Here is a 16,121-nt window from a genome sequence, read left to right on the forward strand (position 1 = left end):
TCAGTCTTTCGCCGTGAAAAATCCAAAAGATGACATTGATTTTTCTCGTGAATTACTTTTATATCGATTAACCTATATGCAATACCATACCACACAACAGGGTAGATAGATAGTAGATCATAGACAACTAATTTTAAACTTATACTGACCAAAACAAAATCTTTTTATCTCTTTTGCAGTAGACAGGGTAAAAATAATAAGATCTGACATAACTCCCAATTAAAAACAAATCATTAAAATATCCAAGAAAGTGTCCCGGAGACGAAGAGCTTCACTTGTTTGAAATGAGGTAAAAAATGTATCTAAAAACTCCATCTTAGAGATTAGTCTATCTTTTTTTACAGATATCATTTCTCAAATGGGGTATTTCCTCATTGTTCTGATAAATGATATATTCATACTCTTTTTAACAGCCAGTTTGAAGCTAATCAAATTTTTGCTGATATTGCATAATTCTTTGAATCGATCGTCCCAGACATTTCGATTACGAGATAAAATTCATGAAAAATGATGCAAAAATCTTAGTGCCTTCTTCCTTCGTTGGAGAGGTAGAGGGGGCAATTAGATAAGGGATCTAACAGTCGGTCTTTAAGCGTGAGTTTTCTTCATTGAGTTAAAGCCAGAATGAACTAGAGAGGAATCTTCAACCTTTCTCAAACAAGAAAAGCATTTAGAATGACGGGTTGAATATAACTTTTTCTCTGTTTTTAGTGCGGCATATTTTTCGAAATTTGGTGATTGGTTTTATTTTCAATCAGGTGTTTGTGTGAAAACCACGTGGTTTACGCGTTTTAGATTGGAAACCCGGGGGGGGGGGGGCACTCGATTTTTAAACGAGGCCGTGTGCCGCCAAAAAATGGCTTTCAAAATCAGACCCTTACAGTGCAACTCTTGAGCAGTGAAATAAGGTACCCTTACAGTTCATTTTACCAAACGTTTCTGACCCTTATAGTGTACTTTGATTTTAATTCTTATTTTACTAAAGCCACCTGAAATGAGCTTGAGATATTGACACAGTGTGCAAAACAAATCAAAATGGGTGCGAGTCAAAACTATATAGATACATCAATACATCAGAATTTTTACTGCCAGACTTGCAATTTAGTATTCCCCAGACACACCCTTACAGTGTATTCAGCTAAAAGAAAACCCTTGTGTTGCACTCTATCAAAAGTACACCCTTACAGTGTATTTCGAGGGTCTCGAAAAACCTACCCTTAAGGGCGGCACATGTCGTGGGTCGGACCATATAGATGGATCGGAAATGAGTGGCTTTATTTCCTATCCAAGGATTTCAAATCTAGCCTCTTTTCTCAGGCTTCCAAAAGCGACTGTGGGGGAATTAAAAAGTAATAAAACTCGGAGATTTTAAATTTTCTCAGTTTTGACTTGATTTTTCTCTTCACTGTAAGGATCCAATGACTCTCATTTTTGTCTGCACATTGAAACTTTCCCTCCCCAAAAAATGACATTACTATGATGAAATTTAGGGTTGCTGAAATGACCATTATCTTGCTGAGAGGTTAAAAACATTTACACTTTGGATATGTTGGGATAAAAATATAATTTTTATCAATCAATATAAAGAGGTTGGAATGATATAGTTTACGGCTAAATATATAATATTAATAGTTATTGTGAATATAAAATTGCATAAAACAAGCTTATGGAAAACTACACATAAAATTTTCTATAATCAAAGCATATTCATGGTATTCATTACTTAATATTTTCTACCGAAAAACCCCTGCTTATGTTTTCCAGTAGTAGCGTTTTTAAAATATTTTCTCTAACTTAACGCTTTGTCACTACGAGCGAACGCCGTTTCCGTAGAAAATATTACGTCATGAATTCATAATCGTTGCACAGTTTTACTTTTCAGTTCCTGTGCTGTATCTGAATCCATTGCAAAGCATCTCAATCGGTTAGGATAAAAAGCTGATCGTAACCTTTTCAGTTCTTCGATAGTCAAGAATGATTGGTCGAACATTTGATCGTCCAATATCAAGTCATCCATAACAATATATTTCATTAAATATCCATCAACATGATAATCTTTCATATATTTCGCAAGACTTTCATTACCCAGGGCATCTTTTAAAAATACGTGTAATCCCTGGGTAGAGTAATCTTCGGCAAACGTTAATTTAGCACCCACGTCATTTTCGTTTTGTCTTGGTTGCCAACCGTGTATAGTGTGATAGACCAACCGACTTTCGAACCGATTAAAACCTTTTCGTCTTGATAGCCTACACTCGTCCCATTCCTCCAGATCAAAGTTTTCCTCATCATCTTCAAAATTTGCTACCTCCACCATAAGGCGTTCATAAGGCGTAATAGTTTTACCTGTAGTCCTTCTCTTTTGATCACCACCCTCCTGCTTTTTCGATTTCTTCATTTTCGAAGACATTTCTTTATTTTTTCGAGGGTTTATATCCGATAATGATTTCAACTCTTCTGTAGAAAAATCTCCATCCAAGTCAGCTATGCTTTTCGACTTTGACAAACGTTCCTTGGTTTTAGCCTTTAGACTTGGTGATTTCGTCTTTTTCCGTATCAGAGTCGCACTTTTAGCTCGTGTCCGTAATTTGACCGTGAACATTTCTTCCGGTTGGAAAAACTGCGGGATTACGACCTCCGGATGAGTCATATCTTCATAGTCTTCTTGAGTTAAATTCATACTGTTTTGATGGTGTAATGTTGCACGCTTTTCAAACGTTTCCATAGAAATTTGAACATAATCTCGGTCGCCGTAAATACTAAATCGTTTATCAAATTGTTTTGAAGGCGTTCTATTGAATTTTGGATGTTTGGTTGTAACGTGAGTATCTGTCTTTTTGAAATAAGAAGTAAATGTTTTCTCGTTATTCAGTGTTAGAACTTTGTGATCTCTTTCGCAAGATTCCGGCTTTATAGCTAAGGTACCATTATGGATAGTAGCTGGCAGAGATTTGGTTTTATCATTATTCATTGGGATTGGGTGAATATTTTGATGATTTTTTGACAGCTCAGCTGCATTATCGCGACCCTGCTCCATCAATGCATCAATTTGGTCAAATGCATTTGTTGTAATACTCCCTACTGTTTTGATTGGGCGTGGTATTGGTTTGGTTGGAGTCCGCCCATCCTCGTTATTAGCTGTTGTTAGTGTGACATTCTCATAAGCAGGGGCGTTTCGTCTCTTTGAGTTTCCTGGGTATGAGTTTCTAAGAATAAGCTTTGGGCTGTATTTGTTAGTACTCACATTGTTTGAATGTTCATCGCTGTTTAAAAGATTTTCGACGTTTTTCTCATAAGATGACGAGGACGATTTTCGGAAGAAGTCGCCAACTTCTTCCATCAAAGTGACGTCATTTAGTCCTTTAACGACGTCATTATTGTTTGCGTTTTTGTCGGTGACGGATATTTGAACATCAACGTTGTTATGTTCGTCAATAGCCAATGTAAATAGATTCCCTGCCACCTCACCATTCTTTTCGCAACTCAAGAAATCCCCTTCGATGTTGTAAGGTAACAAATGGAGATTCCCATCAGGAAAACCATAACAAGTCAGGGAATCACGTCGTTTCGTGAATGCTTTGTTTGGAACGTAGAGAAGTTTACCAAGCTGAAATTGTTGTGAATCAAATTCGAATGGTTTTTGAATCCTGATCCAATTGATGTTATCGTTGATTCCATTTGTGAAGACGTCTTCCAAAGTTGGATACATTGGGCTTTCTAAAAAAAAGAATAAAACAAACACGTTAGTGCAAAGGTAAAGCTTTTGCTAATCCTCTAGCGAAAGGAGTTTCTGAAAGGAATTTCTATTTCTATTTGGTTAAGTCGCAGGAGGCTTTGAGGCTCATTTTTGCAACTGTAGACGTCCTCAATGAGGCCCCGTCAGCATCTTGGACTGAGTACCCAATCCCCCTCGCATGGCATGAGTTGGCCCGGGTGAAGGTTCATTCACTTGCCAAGTGAACCGCTGCGAGTGGGAATCGAACCTCAGTCGCATGTGGAGCAACCAAGATGACCACTACACTACAATTATCTATAGAGGTCTTTGATTCAGACCAAGGAAGAGCATTCGGGAAAGGTACACAACAGAGTGGTTTCCATCTCTGACTTGGTCATACCAAAGACTTAAACAACAGCAAAACAATAAAATGACAAAATAATCTGCAACTAAAGAGTAGAGTTGGAAATCCGATAGGAATGAGTGGGTTCTACCATAATGTGACAAGTCACTTCATAATAACCTGCAACTAACTCTTTCTTCTAGCAATTATTGAATCGACGAACTAATCCAACAATAACCGTTACCAGCTGATAACGGATATCAAACAATCAAACTCAATCGAACACCAATTCGCTGTCAATTTTTTTTGATCAAGATGATGAGGATGAATTCACTATTCGGAATTTCTTTCGTACTCTTTTAATCTAACAATTTTCCAGGAATTTTGTAGTTGTCCAATTAAATATCCGTTAATGGTATTCATTATTTGTTTGCTTGTTGGTCTAATCACAATATTCTTAATGATAAAAGAGATAATTTTTTAAAAGAACCAGTATTCTTTTTGCTCAGACTCGGCTGTTCATTTTTTTGGCACTTTTAGCCTCAAATTGTTATTATCTTGTTCTTATTTTTCAATAAATCAATAATGAAGTATTTTAAGGCTTTAAACCTTTAGTTTCACTTTTAGATTATTTTTAAATTCAGCACGAACTCTAGGCTTGGCTTTTTTGAAATTGTTCTTCTTTTTCAACATTTTTAGCCGCATACTCCTCATAAAATTGTAGACGATGCTATCGTCCGTATAATATTTATGATATAACATAGTTTGTATATTATAAAACGTAATATGTTTCGCGGCGGATAGAGTCTGTGTTTACGACAACAGCTACCCCGAGAAAATTCCCTTCTTCACGTTTGTTCTTCTTAGATGAAACTTGTCTTAGACTATAGCATAGTCTAATAAAATTGTTCTTATTAAAAATAGCCTTTTTTGCGCAACATGTAATTGAAAAATTAACTTCAATATTTTCCCAGTGATAAGGCATGTTATAATGTAATAAAACTCATCCTATTCTGGAAAAAGAAGACCCACCAAGTGAATGATATTGGTTCTTTTGAACCTTCTAATTCATCACTATTTGCAATTTGCTAAAATCCATAAAAAAGAAATGACAGTTCAAAGTCCACTTAAACACATGCAGCCCATCATGTTTAAATCATCATTTTAAAAAGCAAAACAAAGTTGTTTTGTGGTTTTTAGTAATATACGTGATGCACTTGTGTAATACACTTACAAATCGTTGGATGAATAGTTTGAGGTGAAAAAGTGAAAAACTGATTTAAAGAATTCTTGTGTCACAGACCAGGTGGTACCTCCACCCGACCGTATAATTTGACCAAAATTTCGACTCCAACAATTTCAGCCCAACTTTAACTTCTTCCTCATTTGAAATTCAATACAAGAAAATCGTCTCGTCCAAACCGATTTTCTAAGCTAGGAACAATAGAATTTCTATCCCCATTGAGATTTTAATAGAAACCTAACCCCACTCTGAGAAAGAAGTCTACCAGGGATGTGAGACCACCCCTATCTATCTAAAAGTTTGAGATTTATAACAATAAGCGAATGAATTGATGAAAATCAACTTAATCAACAGCTAAAGTCGTGAACTAATACATTACGTATATCATAATACCCAATCACTAACCATCTACAAGAGCACTTTTTTATGTAGAACAAACTATATAAGAGCATAAGGTCTCCATGGCCAAAATATCAAAAACAAGTCACATAATGGTGAAATTAGGAACATGTCAAGAACCTTTTAAGACGTAAAACTCAAACAGTTAGGAGTAGCCACGTGCATCCATGAAGGCTTCAAAAATCTGGAACGTCCTTATATTCTCATTAAAAATATATACCTAGAAGAGATTACACCTACAATGTAAGAAAGTCTATAAAAACTACTTTTATCAGTAATGGATCATCCTGTATTATAGCTTTATCTATCATATCCTCCTCAGTCAAGAAAATTCTCCTAAAGTGGTGTTGAAAATCAATGATGTAGATACTTACTCATGTTTGTCTTATGAACAGTTTGTCCTTCCTTCTAAGTCTTCTGATACTTTTATCTGGTACGTTTTCAAAGGTAGTTGATAGCTTCCCAACTTGTTTTTTTAAATTTGATTTATATCCATCATAGGATTATCTTAGCTAAGTTTCTTGTTACTTCACTTCCCCAATGTTACTAAAGTTCCTTGCTTTGATTGGTACTTTAATATTTCTCAATCCCAAAAGTTTTTTAGGTCGTTAAAATATGCCAATGTTCAAATACTCTGGATTGTCAGATTTAAAAACAAGATGACAGCTGTGATTTTCCTCTATTTTGTGTCAATGTGAGCAAAGAGCGGTTAGGTTTCACTCTCAGCTTGGTCTAAGAATTCCGTAAAGTCTCTCCGAAAATGTCCCTCTTCAAATGTCTGCTCTTTTGATACTTCTGGCGGTAACAGCAATTTCAAATATAAAACGTCTTGATACGAGATTAAAACAAAAAAACCGCAGTTAACAAACTCTAAAGCACTTTTTGAGAAATACTCCAGTTAAGTTTTCTTTCTACTATCTTAAAGATTTTCTTAATCACATCAATTCTATATGATGGTTGATGATATTATACCTCAAAAAGCACGCTATGTTTACATTACAAAATAATAGAAAAGAGGTTGTCCTTTTTTTGTCACCATCCCGTCTTTTATTGCATTCTTATTTTGATGAAACAAAAATAATGTCATCATCCTGCTATCTCATTGATCCAAAATCATTTTATAAGAAACTTTTATAACTTATTATATTCTTGTAAATAACAGACGCGATAGAATTCCAAAGGACGAGCTCTTTTGTAGGTAAACTTTCTTCCATTGGGTTCGAAAATTTTGCTCGTTGCAAAAACGTTGCAACAGAAAGGGCCCTACCCTCCTTAAACAGATCTGGTCCATACCCTGCTATATTACAAAAGCTTAACCATTTGTAATCCCGTTCCTTTATGAAACGACTACAACTTTTTTATATAACAACATACTAAGAACATAAGACTTCCATGATCAAGTTAAAAAAACAAGTCTAGAACCCGGGGGGGGGGGGGTACTAAGGTTGGTGAATGAGGGGTATGTGCGGACGGGACCTCCGAAAACCGACCCTTAGAGAGACCAAATTTTAGTGAAAAAGTGACCCTTATAGAGACTTTTTCGAAAAATTTTCTCTGATTTTCAAAAATTTCCTACCCTTAGTGAGACTTTTTTGTAATTTTTTCTCTCAAAATCAATTTTTTTTTCTAAAAATCGTGATTTTTCCCACCCTTAGAGAGACTACTTTGAAATTTCCTGATTCTTGTAACCCTTAGAGAGACTTTGAAAGGTGAAAAACCCGACCCTTACCGTCCGCACATACCCAGCACCTATTTTTGCCTAAGTACCCCCCCCCCGGGTCTAGAACATTGTAAAGCTTTGTGGACTAAAACACCCAATTTCTTAAATAATCACACAAAAACACTCACAAAAAGGTGAAATTAAGAACATGTTAAGAACACATTAAGGCTTGAAACTCAAAAAGTTACGATCATCCGATAGCATCAAAGAATTAAGTTGTTCTTATAGAACGTCTATTAAGGTACGAAAGTGCAAATATAAGCATACTTTCATCAGAAAAAACTCATTAGACTCTATGTCAAAGCAATTTTGAATTATTTTTGGCAATATGCACATACTTAGAAAAAAGCTGACGTCATTGATATCAATTTTTTGAAATTCATGTTTGTTTAAATATATGTATAAAGTTGGTTCTGTGTGCATAATAGTGACAGTCTTTCAATGAGTAAATCCTGGGACGCTCATCACATGTCTCAGTGATACCGATAAGATTTTTTAATCAACGGGGAAAAATGAAGAAAGCTAATGTTAATAGTAATGAAAATGTCTTTCATATTAAAATTAATTTGCTTTCATTCCAATCTCTTTTCTGTGTCAGATTCATTAGACTATTTTCCTAAGGGCTACCATCAAAATATTTGCACACAAAGTAAAAGCAAATTAATTTTAGATGTGGATTATCTTTTCAGCGGTATATGAAAAATGAAATGAAGATTTGAACTATCAGGCTGGAAAATGACACCCAAACGAAAATTAGTGCACGCTTGAAAACAAGTAGAATTTTAATTTCTTGTTCTATAGTTTAGTTTATAGATTATGCCAAAATAGCACCTATTTACGGTGAGCATAAATCAAGATCTGGTTTTTAGCGAAATAATATATTTTGAAAATAAACAGAACAAAAATTATTAAAAAATTACAATTCAGAAAACGTTCAAGTTTATAACTAAATTTTTGTCCTTCTTATCACTCCGTTCGGTTTTGGTTTGTTTCGCGTCGTAAGGTCCTGTATAATCTGTGAAGGGATATTTAACATCTCCACCTTGGACGAACGACTTGGGTCCTTGGGCGTCTCCACCTTGGATGAACGACTTGGGTCCTTGAGCGTCTCCACCTTGGACGAACGACTTGGGTCCTTGAGCGTCTCCACCTTGGACGAACGACTTGGGTCCTTGGGCGTCTCCACCTTGGACGAACGACTTGGGTGCTTGGGCGTCTCGGTTCAAGGCATCCTTAAGGAGGTCAACTGAAAAGGAAGAAAACGCAATTAAAGGATGAGCTAGAGTCAACATGTTTCTAGGAAGGTGTCTGACAGACGCCTGCAGGCCCCCTCCTCACAGACCCGCAGAATTTTTTCAGCCAGTGGGGGTGAAAATGACGAACTGAAGCTCTTTGGGAATTAATATTCCCCTACTTTTTATGACCAGGGATTTAAATTTTTTGTTGTTGTTTTAAGTCAAAAAATTCAGTTGGTATGGGAAAAATAGCCTAGTATTTTTCAGTGAGGATTGGTTTTAGTTTTTTTTCAGTTTGAAAAAAAATTGGTATAATTTTCCATCAGAAACGTTATTTTGGCCAATTTCTCCAGGAAAGAAGGGTGCCAGTGGGTCTGTGAGAAGGGGGTGTACTTGCAGACAAAAACGAAAGAAATTTAGATGAAATAACGGCTCATAAAAAGATTCTTAACCGGTTCATTGAATATCTCCCAAGACATCCGATTTACACACCAAAAAATAACCAGAATTCATGTTAGATAGCTTATCAATAATGTTTATTAGTTCAAAGACAGGAGGCATGACCCTGAAAGAAAGAAAGAAGTATTTGAAGCAAGCATTTGAGATTTGTGAGTGACTTACTTAATTCTTTATCACTGATGGATCTTGTTTCCAGCATGGAGATGTTGACCAAAAGGATCAAAATTGTTGTGGTGAAAACCTTCATCTTTAGACTGTTACAAGTTTTCTAACAGCACCTCGTGTTCTTGTATTGTGATTGTCGAAGAGCGTCATTCTACTCTTTTTATACTTTATACCAGTTGGTCTTGTCAATATACTGCTCTCTTGGGAGAGCAAACCAATGTTGAACAATATTCCCATGAGACAGTCAAGAAGACAAAAAAGATAATTCCCAGTATGAATAAAATGTATACAATGAATTCTCATGTGATGCAATGAAACAATTGTTTGACCCTATATTAAATTGTGATACCCCCTTAGGAGCTCGCAATACTTAAAAGACCTTTTCATAAAATTACGGGTGGGTTTACATCTGTAGGGGAGAATCGAAACACTCCTTTTGTCGATAACAATTCAGAATATAAACAAAACAAAAGCTCAAAATCACTTTCACGAATTCTTTTATAAACATAATTGATCTTATTGCCATTGTTACAAGAGGTAGGTTTGCGTACCTCTTAAGACAAAGGACGTAACGAGGAGAAAATCAATTAACAAGGACCGGCGTAAAAGGGGCCGATAAGGTAGTGAAAAGGTTTCCAACTGGGCTGTCGCGAAGGGGAATAGAAATTTTTTTTTGCTGGATTGTTATACTACGACGCCACTGTCTGAGTAACTTGATAACAGCTGTTCATAATTTTACGGGCACGGTAAACCTTGAAGATTAACCATCTGAAGAAAATAGTCCTCCCGCGGAAAATTCTACAACAAGAATCTTGTTGTGCGCCGGAAAGTCAAAAACTAAATTTTACTGATACCATGCCCATCAGGTGGGCAGAAAAAATCACAATCTGATCTCAGGTTATGTCTGAGTCACGCAATTGTTTTTTCCCAAATTCACGCAATTTCTGCTCACGCAAAGTTTTCCAATTTAACTCAATCAATGTCACGCACCACGAATATGAAAAAGCCCATTCACGTATTCACGCTCAAAGTCAAAGGGGGTTGTAATCACCACACTTTTAGCTTGACTAAGAATTAAGTCATAACGTTTTCTCTGCATGGATACTATTTTGACATCATACGTAAAATAAAATAAAATGTTTCTGAGGGCAATGTTGATCGATTTCGTTCCCAGCGTACGATTTCTTGATGTTTTCTAATTGGCACCCGATAGCAGGCTGTCTATGCGCTGTCCATATGTATGTAACGGAACAAGGCCATTTATTAAGATATCGATCTCGTAAACAGAGAACCATAAAAAGCAAACTAAGGGACTTGGTACGAGTTTGCTTTACATTAACCAAACGTATGAACCAATGATATTTGGAAATTCGCAATATCTCACAACATCTAAGCAAATGTATAAGTACGGGAGGAAAGAAGGTTCAATTTCAAGTCTTCCTTTAAAAAGTTTACTTAAAGATATTCTTTTTTATAATGTAGTAATGAGACGAAACTGTTATGCTGACAAAGCAGGAAAAATTGTCAAGATTTTTGCTCGCTAGGCGCGTGATGAGGAGAAAATAGTTTTTTGTTTTGTTTAAACATGCTGTGTATGCAATTGATGGGAGGGAAGCGTTGAATGATGTTTTCAGCTAAGTTTTCTTAGTTTCTTGGTATCTTTGCTCCGTGTTTGAGAAAATAGACAAATTTTCTCGGAAAAGCTTGTTCAAGATTGAATGTTCAAAAACAACGATTAGCGGAAAATGATACCTACATGTCAGGTGCACGATTCAACAAGCTTTGTCAACACGCAGTAATTAACAAATATCTGAGAAAAGAGCTCATCTTTTTATGAGTATACTGTGTACTGAGAAAAAAGAGTATAAATAGTCTCAGGAACTTTACAGTATACTAAGAAACTAGGGATTAGTCAACGAAAGACAAGAGCCGAAACAGCAAGAACGCCTAATGACATAGCAACAGTCAAATATTTGTTTGCAATGTGTGCATTTCGCTACCAGAAAGCACCGCTCCTTCCAAAATGAACTTAAAATGACGATGCCTGGGAAAGGTTAAAGATTCTACTATTTTAAACCATAGTATAAGAAAGCCGCGGCTGGAATATGTACTGCATTGTCTTTTCAGTTAATTGCTGTTCTATCTCTGTCTCCGAGATTTATAAGAACATCAAGATTTTTAGTTTATTTTTGGTAGATAGTTTTGGAAATTTTTCTCTTATTTTCCTTCACAAAAAGTTTTTTTATTGCTAGATATCTTTGAATCTGTATCCAATATAACACTTGAACTGATTTTGGACATATTTTAGGGGTATTTTGTGGTAACGATAGTTTTTCGCCAAAATTAAAATCATAAGAACTATATTCAAGATGACAACTTTCCTGTCAGTTTAAATGATACATATTGCAGGTGCTGGCTTGAAATTTTCACAGAATTATCTTGATGTACTATTTCATTGATTTCTAAAAAGATTTCACTGAAATATTATGAAGGCATTTCGAGGCACTTTATTAATTTTTGAGTTCTTTCAGCTAAGCCATTTTGTGCTTGTTTAAATTTCTTATTGTTGATCTTTCCTTTATAATGGTTTTATAATGCAAGTGTATTATCAAGGGCATATCATTAATATCTAAAACGCACTGAGAAGTAAGTATCAGCGAGAAACCAATAAAATTTACCATTAAAGATGCTACATTACTTTTCTTGATCAACAAATAGTCATCAAATACGACAGAGATAGAACAACAGAAATTCAGATGTTATCATTCCAGCCGCGGCTTTCTTATACTATGTTTAAACTCAATGCAAAGAATCGCACCAGCTTGCGAGATTTTAGACTAAAATATTTTTTGTAATCTCAAATGTGCGTACTACTTATTCACCAAGCTAAAATATCACAAATCTTTATTCGGGCAGGATAAAAAAATAGGATAGCATTGGTCGCGGCGCTCTATAGGTCTCGATATACCAGTACAGGATCTTAAAAATCAAGCAGTGGCACTACTTACACTTAACGAGTTAAATGGCTACAGCCACCTGCAGTGTGAAATGCCCTATATTCATGATTCAATCAAACACATTCAACCAACTTCTATCACCAAAGGAAACACAGAATATTCTCTCTTGATTAATTTCTTCATTATCTATCTGATTATGTCACAGACTAAACATCAACGTGAACACTGCTTTCAATATATCATATTTTATAAGAACAATAAGACTCAAAAAACGCAAAAAATTAAGAGCATTAGAACGAAGCTGAGCCTGGAAATTCCCACATGTAGTTTAACACAGTCAAAGCAGTAAAAATGTCTGAATTTTAACTAGAATAAGAACAGGATCAGCATGAGACTATAAGTACAAAGTTCAAATAAAAACTCTTGACTCAAAAACCAGGCAAGTTTTGGCGAGGCTTCACTTATTCCCCAATCTGTATGTATCCTGTTAACTTTGTTCAGCTTAGATTATCTTCCATGACTTAGAACAAACTTAAACCCAGTCCCTTAATTCACCTTTTTAATGATTCCTTCGCTCACGAAAAGTTGTACGTTGGGTCTATCAGTAAAATCAATAAGGAGCGGACATGGTGCTGGGTACGGGGTTAACCATATAGTTTAGTCCAACTTCGAGCAACAGAACAAGAGCTTTGTTTTGTTCTCACTAAATTGTTCTAATAAAAAACGTGTAATTAAAGTAATTTCAACGTAATAATCAGTTCAATATCTAATACTGAACATTAGGGAATCAAATCAATTAAATGTTTTAAACTTTTACTAATGAGTTTGTTTTCTCATTAAGAAAAAATTCAACCTGAATTATTATTGTCATATTTCTCTTTAGGAAGAAAGTGAACTGTGACCAGGGTGTTCTTTAATTGCGATTGGCATTCAGAAGACACAAGAAGAATAACTCTATAAGAACATTAAGGCTCAACTTTTGCAAAACCCTAAGAACAAATTAAAACAATACCAATCAATCTCATATAGTCCCGGGGGGGGGGGGCAGTCAGGCAAATTTGACCGACGGGTATGTGCGGCGGTTAAGGGTGTTTTTCAAAATAGCAGAAATGCACTGTAAGGGTGGACTTTTGATAAATGCACTGTATGGGTGGAAATTTCAGCAAATCTAGGAAAAATTGCAAATTTTGTACGAAAATCTTGATTTGTTTGCTCTAAAAGAGTTTAAAATTTGAAAAAATGCACTGTAACAGCATAGAATTACTATCAGATACCTTAGAGGAAGAAATTTTGGCGGGAATTTAATTTGGCGGATGGCCGAAAAAGTTTTTTAGAGAGAATTTAATTTGGCGGATGGACGAAAAAAACTAAATTGGTCGGGAATTTAATTTGGCGTTTGCTGAAAATTTAATCCTTAAATAAAATGTCGTAAAAACAGCAAAAAAAATGCAAAAACACCTTAAAAGAGATCATATTTTCAAAATGTTTTAATTTGGCGGGAATTTAATTTGACGGATGACGGAAAAAAGAAATTTTGGCGGGAACTTAATTTGGCGGATTCTGGCCAAATCCGCCAAATTTTCTTTCCACCAAAATTTCTTCCTTTAAGGTAGAATAAATTCATGCTTTTTTCCTCAAAATGAAGCGTGTCTGTAAGGGGTCCCTTAGTTGCAATGGGAATTCAATTGCACGCATGCAATGATAATGCAATTTCTTTGTTCTTATCGTATTCTAATTGCATATTTCATCATGCTTGATTGGATTCTTTTGAATTCTCAAAAAATTATGCACATAAAGTGATTACTTTCAACTGGAAATTTCGGGCAATTCGGTCCCCTCAATGCAAATAAGAATTACATATTTAAAATCAGCTCATTTTATTGACTCACCAGTGTTGAAAACTATTTGAAAACGTACTTCTAAGAAAAGAAATTTGGGTGTCAAGTTTTCACACCTAAATTAGTTATTCTTTCCGTTTAGGAGTTAAAATCACTAAATTTCAGCTCCTAAAATTCCAGATCGTAAGCTAAAATAGATTTGTAAATATCAATCGTTTTCCAAAACCAAACATACCCTTATAAAGAGATTTCTATCCACGCATCAGATTTTGAGAAACTGTTTTTACGACCAATAATCCAAAGTGAGATATTATTCTATCTGATAACAGTTCACTGGTAAGAGTATGAATTTCACCGATTTTTTTCTAGACTGTAAGGGTGCGATTCTAAAGGCCAATTTTTTTTTCGCCGCACATACCGTCAATTGGTAAACCCACTGCCCCCCTTGGGCATATACCGTCCAAAAGGAATTTCAGGAATGCCTAAGAAAATGTTACCTGAGATCAGATTGTGATTGTTTTCAGCACACCACGCTGTAAGCTCTAAAGGGATGTGTGAACACATAACAATCTGACGAATATGCAATCTCGAAATCGTAAGGACCTCGTTAAAGGACTAGGAATGACAACAAAGTTGCGTGAGTGTATTTATGAATAGGGCGCCGTATCAGTTTTTGACTTTCCGGCGCACACCAAGATTCTTATTGTAGAACGACTATTTTCCTTAGATGTTTAATTTTCAAGCGCCTTCAGAGGTTCACCGTGCGCGTAAGAAAATTATGAAGAGCTGTTATCAGGTTAAGAAAATGCTTATTTGAAGATTTTAAAGGGGAATTAACGTTTCAAAATTGTCAACAAATAAATTACAGATTCAAATAGAGCTCATTGAGACAATTTCAAATATATATGGTTTATCCCTATTCGGACTAGGGGGGGGGGGGGGCTCTTTCTGTTCGGAGGTCAAACTATTGCTAATAGCTCCTGAAATAATAGAGCTTTTGCCGTGAAATTTTCTGTAAATTCCTAACTTTTATTTAGCTTCAAAATAAAAAAAAATTTGACACCTAAATATTTTCACACCTTGAGCATGATGACATTTCTGACAGTAAGGTGTCACAAAAATTGACACTTTTCCAATACAAAGTTATTTTCATTGTCAAATATATCGTTTAGACCGTAATTTATTGAATATTTAGGATAAAATAAGCATTTTAAACTCAGGCAACTTTTTTCTAAAGCCTTTGTTAGAATACAATAGCTATTTATAAGAACAAAGGAAATTTTCAGTTTTTGCTCACTTTGGGCATGATGAGTGACGTCATCAAAAAAATTTTTTGTCAAAAGTTACCTTACGTCACAAGGATCTTGTGTGCCAAATTTCATCCAAAAAGACCCACTAGATCAAAAGTTAAGGGGTGGTACAGGAAACCCCCCCCCCTAGTTCTGAACCGCCCCTAAAAGCCTAGTATGAATAGGGTTATAGGGCTTTACTCTTCTACATCCGGAATAAGAGTTGTTTGAAAATTCCCTTGCGTTGCTATGGATACGAAAAATGTGACGTAGCATACGCCCTGTGTGTCTCTTTTTTACAAGGGAAGAGTGGTGAATGATGATTTAAAATGCAGTTTTTGAGTTTCTTTTTACCGTTAGAAAGTTCACTGCACCTGCAACTAGACTCTCCTAGTATTTTTTCTTCAACGTTTTGCTATAACTACTCTACAAAAGATTAATTTCTTATGTTTTTTATCTCTTTTACACCCAAATAGAGTGTAACTGTAAGAATAGTTGGAGCGCATGCGACGTCACAAAATCAACAGAGGGGAAGTTTTTCTCCATTGTAGAGTCAAAATTGTGAGAAATTAAAGATTGAATAACTCAATGAATAAAAGACATTATGAAGTGGTTCTTTTTTTGTTCGATCATATTTTTCTTCCTCTTTAATGTTTCGAAAAAAAATCTCAGGGTTAATTCCAAGGAACTTTAATTTTCAATAAATAAAATAAAATGCAGATTTTTTATGTAAGAACATTTAAGTCTATAAATCACGA

At 35.3% G+C, this 16,121-nt stretch overlaps 2 protein-coding genes across 2 annotated transcripts; both read right to left on the bottom strand.

Moving 5' to 3' along the window:
- Window positions 1–1,549: 1,549 nt before the first annotated feature.
- LOC136801507 (uncharacterized) lies at window positions 1,550–6,731 on the bottom strand. Its single transcript, XM_067058144.1, has 2 exons — window positions 6,075–6,731; window positions 1,550–3,717 (listed from the first exon to the last, which is right to left on the bottom strand). The coding sequence occupies exons 1-2, from the start codon at window positions 6,076–6,078 to the stop codon at window positions 1,853–1,855; spliced, it is 1,869 nt and encodes a 622-aa protein (XP_066914245.1). The 5' UTR covers window positions 6,079–6,731; the 3' UTR covers window positions 1,550–1,852.
- A 1,577-nt stretch (window positions 6,732–8,308) lies between these two features.
- LOC136801497 (uncharacterized) lies at window positions 8,309–9,423 on the bottom strand. Its single transcript, XM_067058135.1, has 2 exons — window positions 9,277–9,423; window positions 8,309–8,666 (listed from the first exon to the last, which is right to left on the bottom strand). The coding sequence occupies exons 1-2, from the start codon at window positions 9,359–9,361 to the stop codon at window positions 8,344–8,346; spliced, it is 408 nt and encodes a 135-aa protein (XP_066914236.1). The 5' UTR covers window positions 9,362–9,423; the 3' UTR covers window positions 8,309–8,343.
- Between the last annotated feature and the right edge of the window lie 6,698 nt (window positions 9,424–16,121).

This window comes from Clytia hemisphaerica, unplaced genomic scaffold (genome assembly GCF_902728285.1).
Source record: "Clytia hemisphaerica strain Z4C2 unplaced genomic scaffold, Clytia hemisphaerica genome assembly, whole genome shotgun sequence".
NCBI lineage: Eukaryota > Metazoa > Cnidaria > Hydrozoa > Leptothecata > Clytiidae > Clytia > Clytia hemisphaerica.

Coding starts and splice junctions, on each gene's coding strand:
- LOC136801497 (XM_067058135.1), bottom strand. CDS start 9,361: ATGAAGGTTTTCACCACAACAATTTTGATCCTTTTGGTCAACATCTCC. Junction 8,667..9,276: donor CATCAGTGATAAAGAATTAA/GTAAGTCACTCA, acceptor CTTCCTTTTCAG/TTGACCTCCTTAAGGATGCC.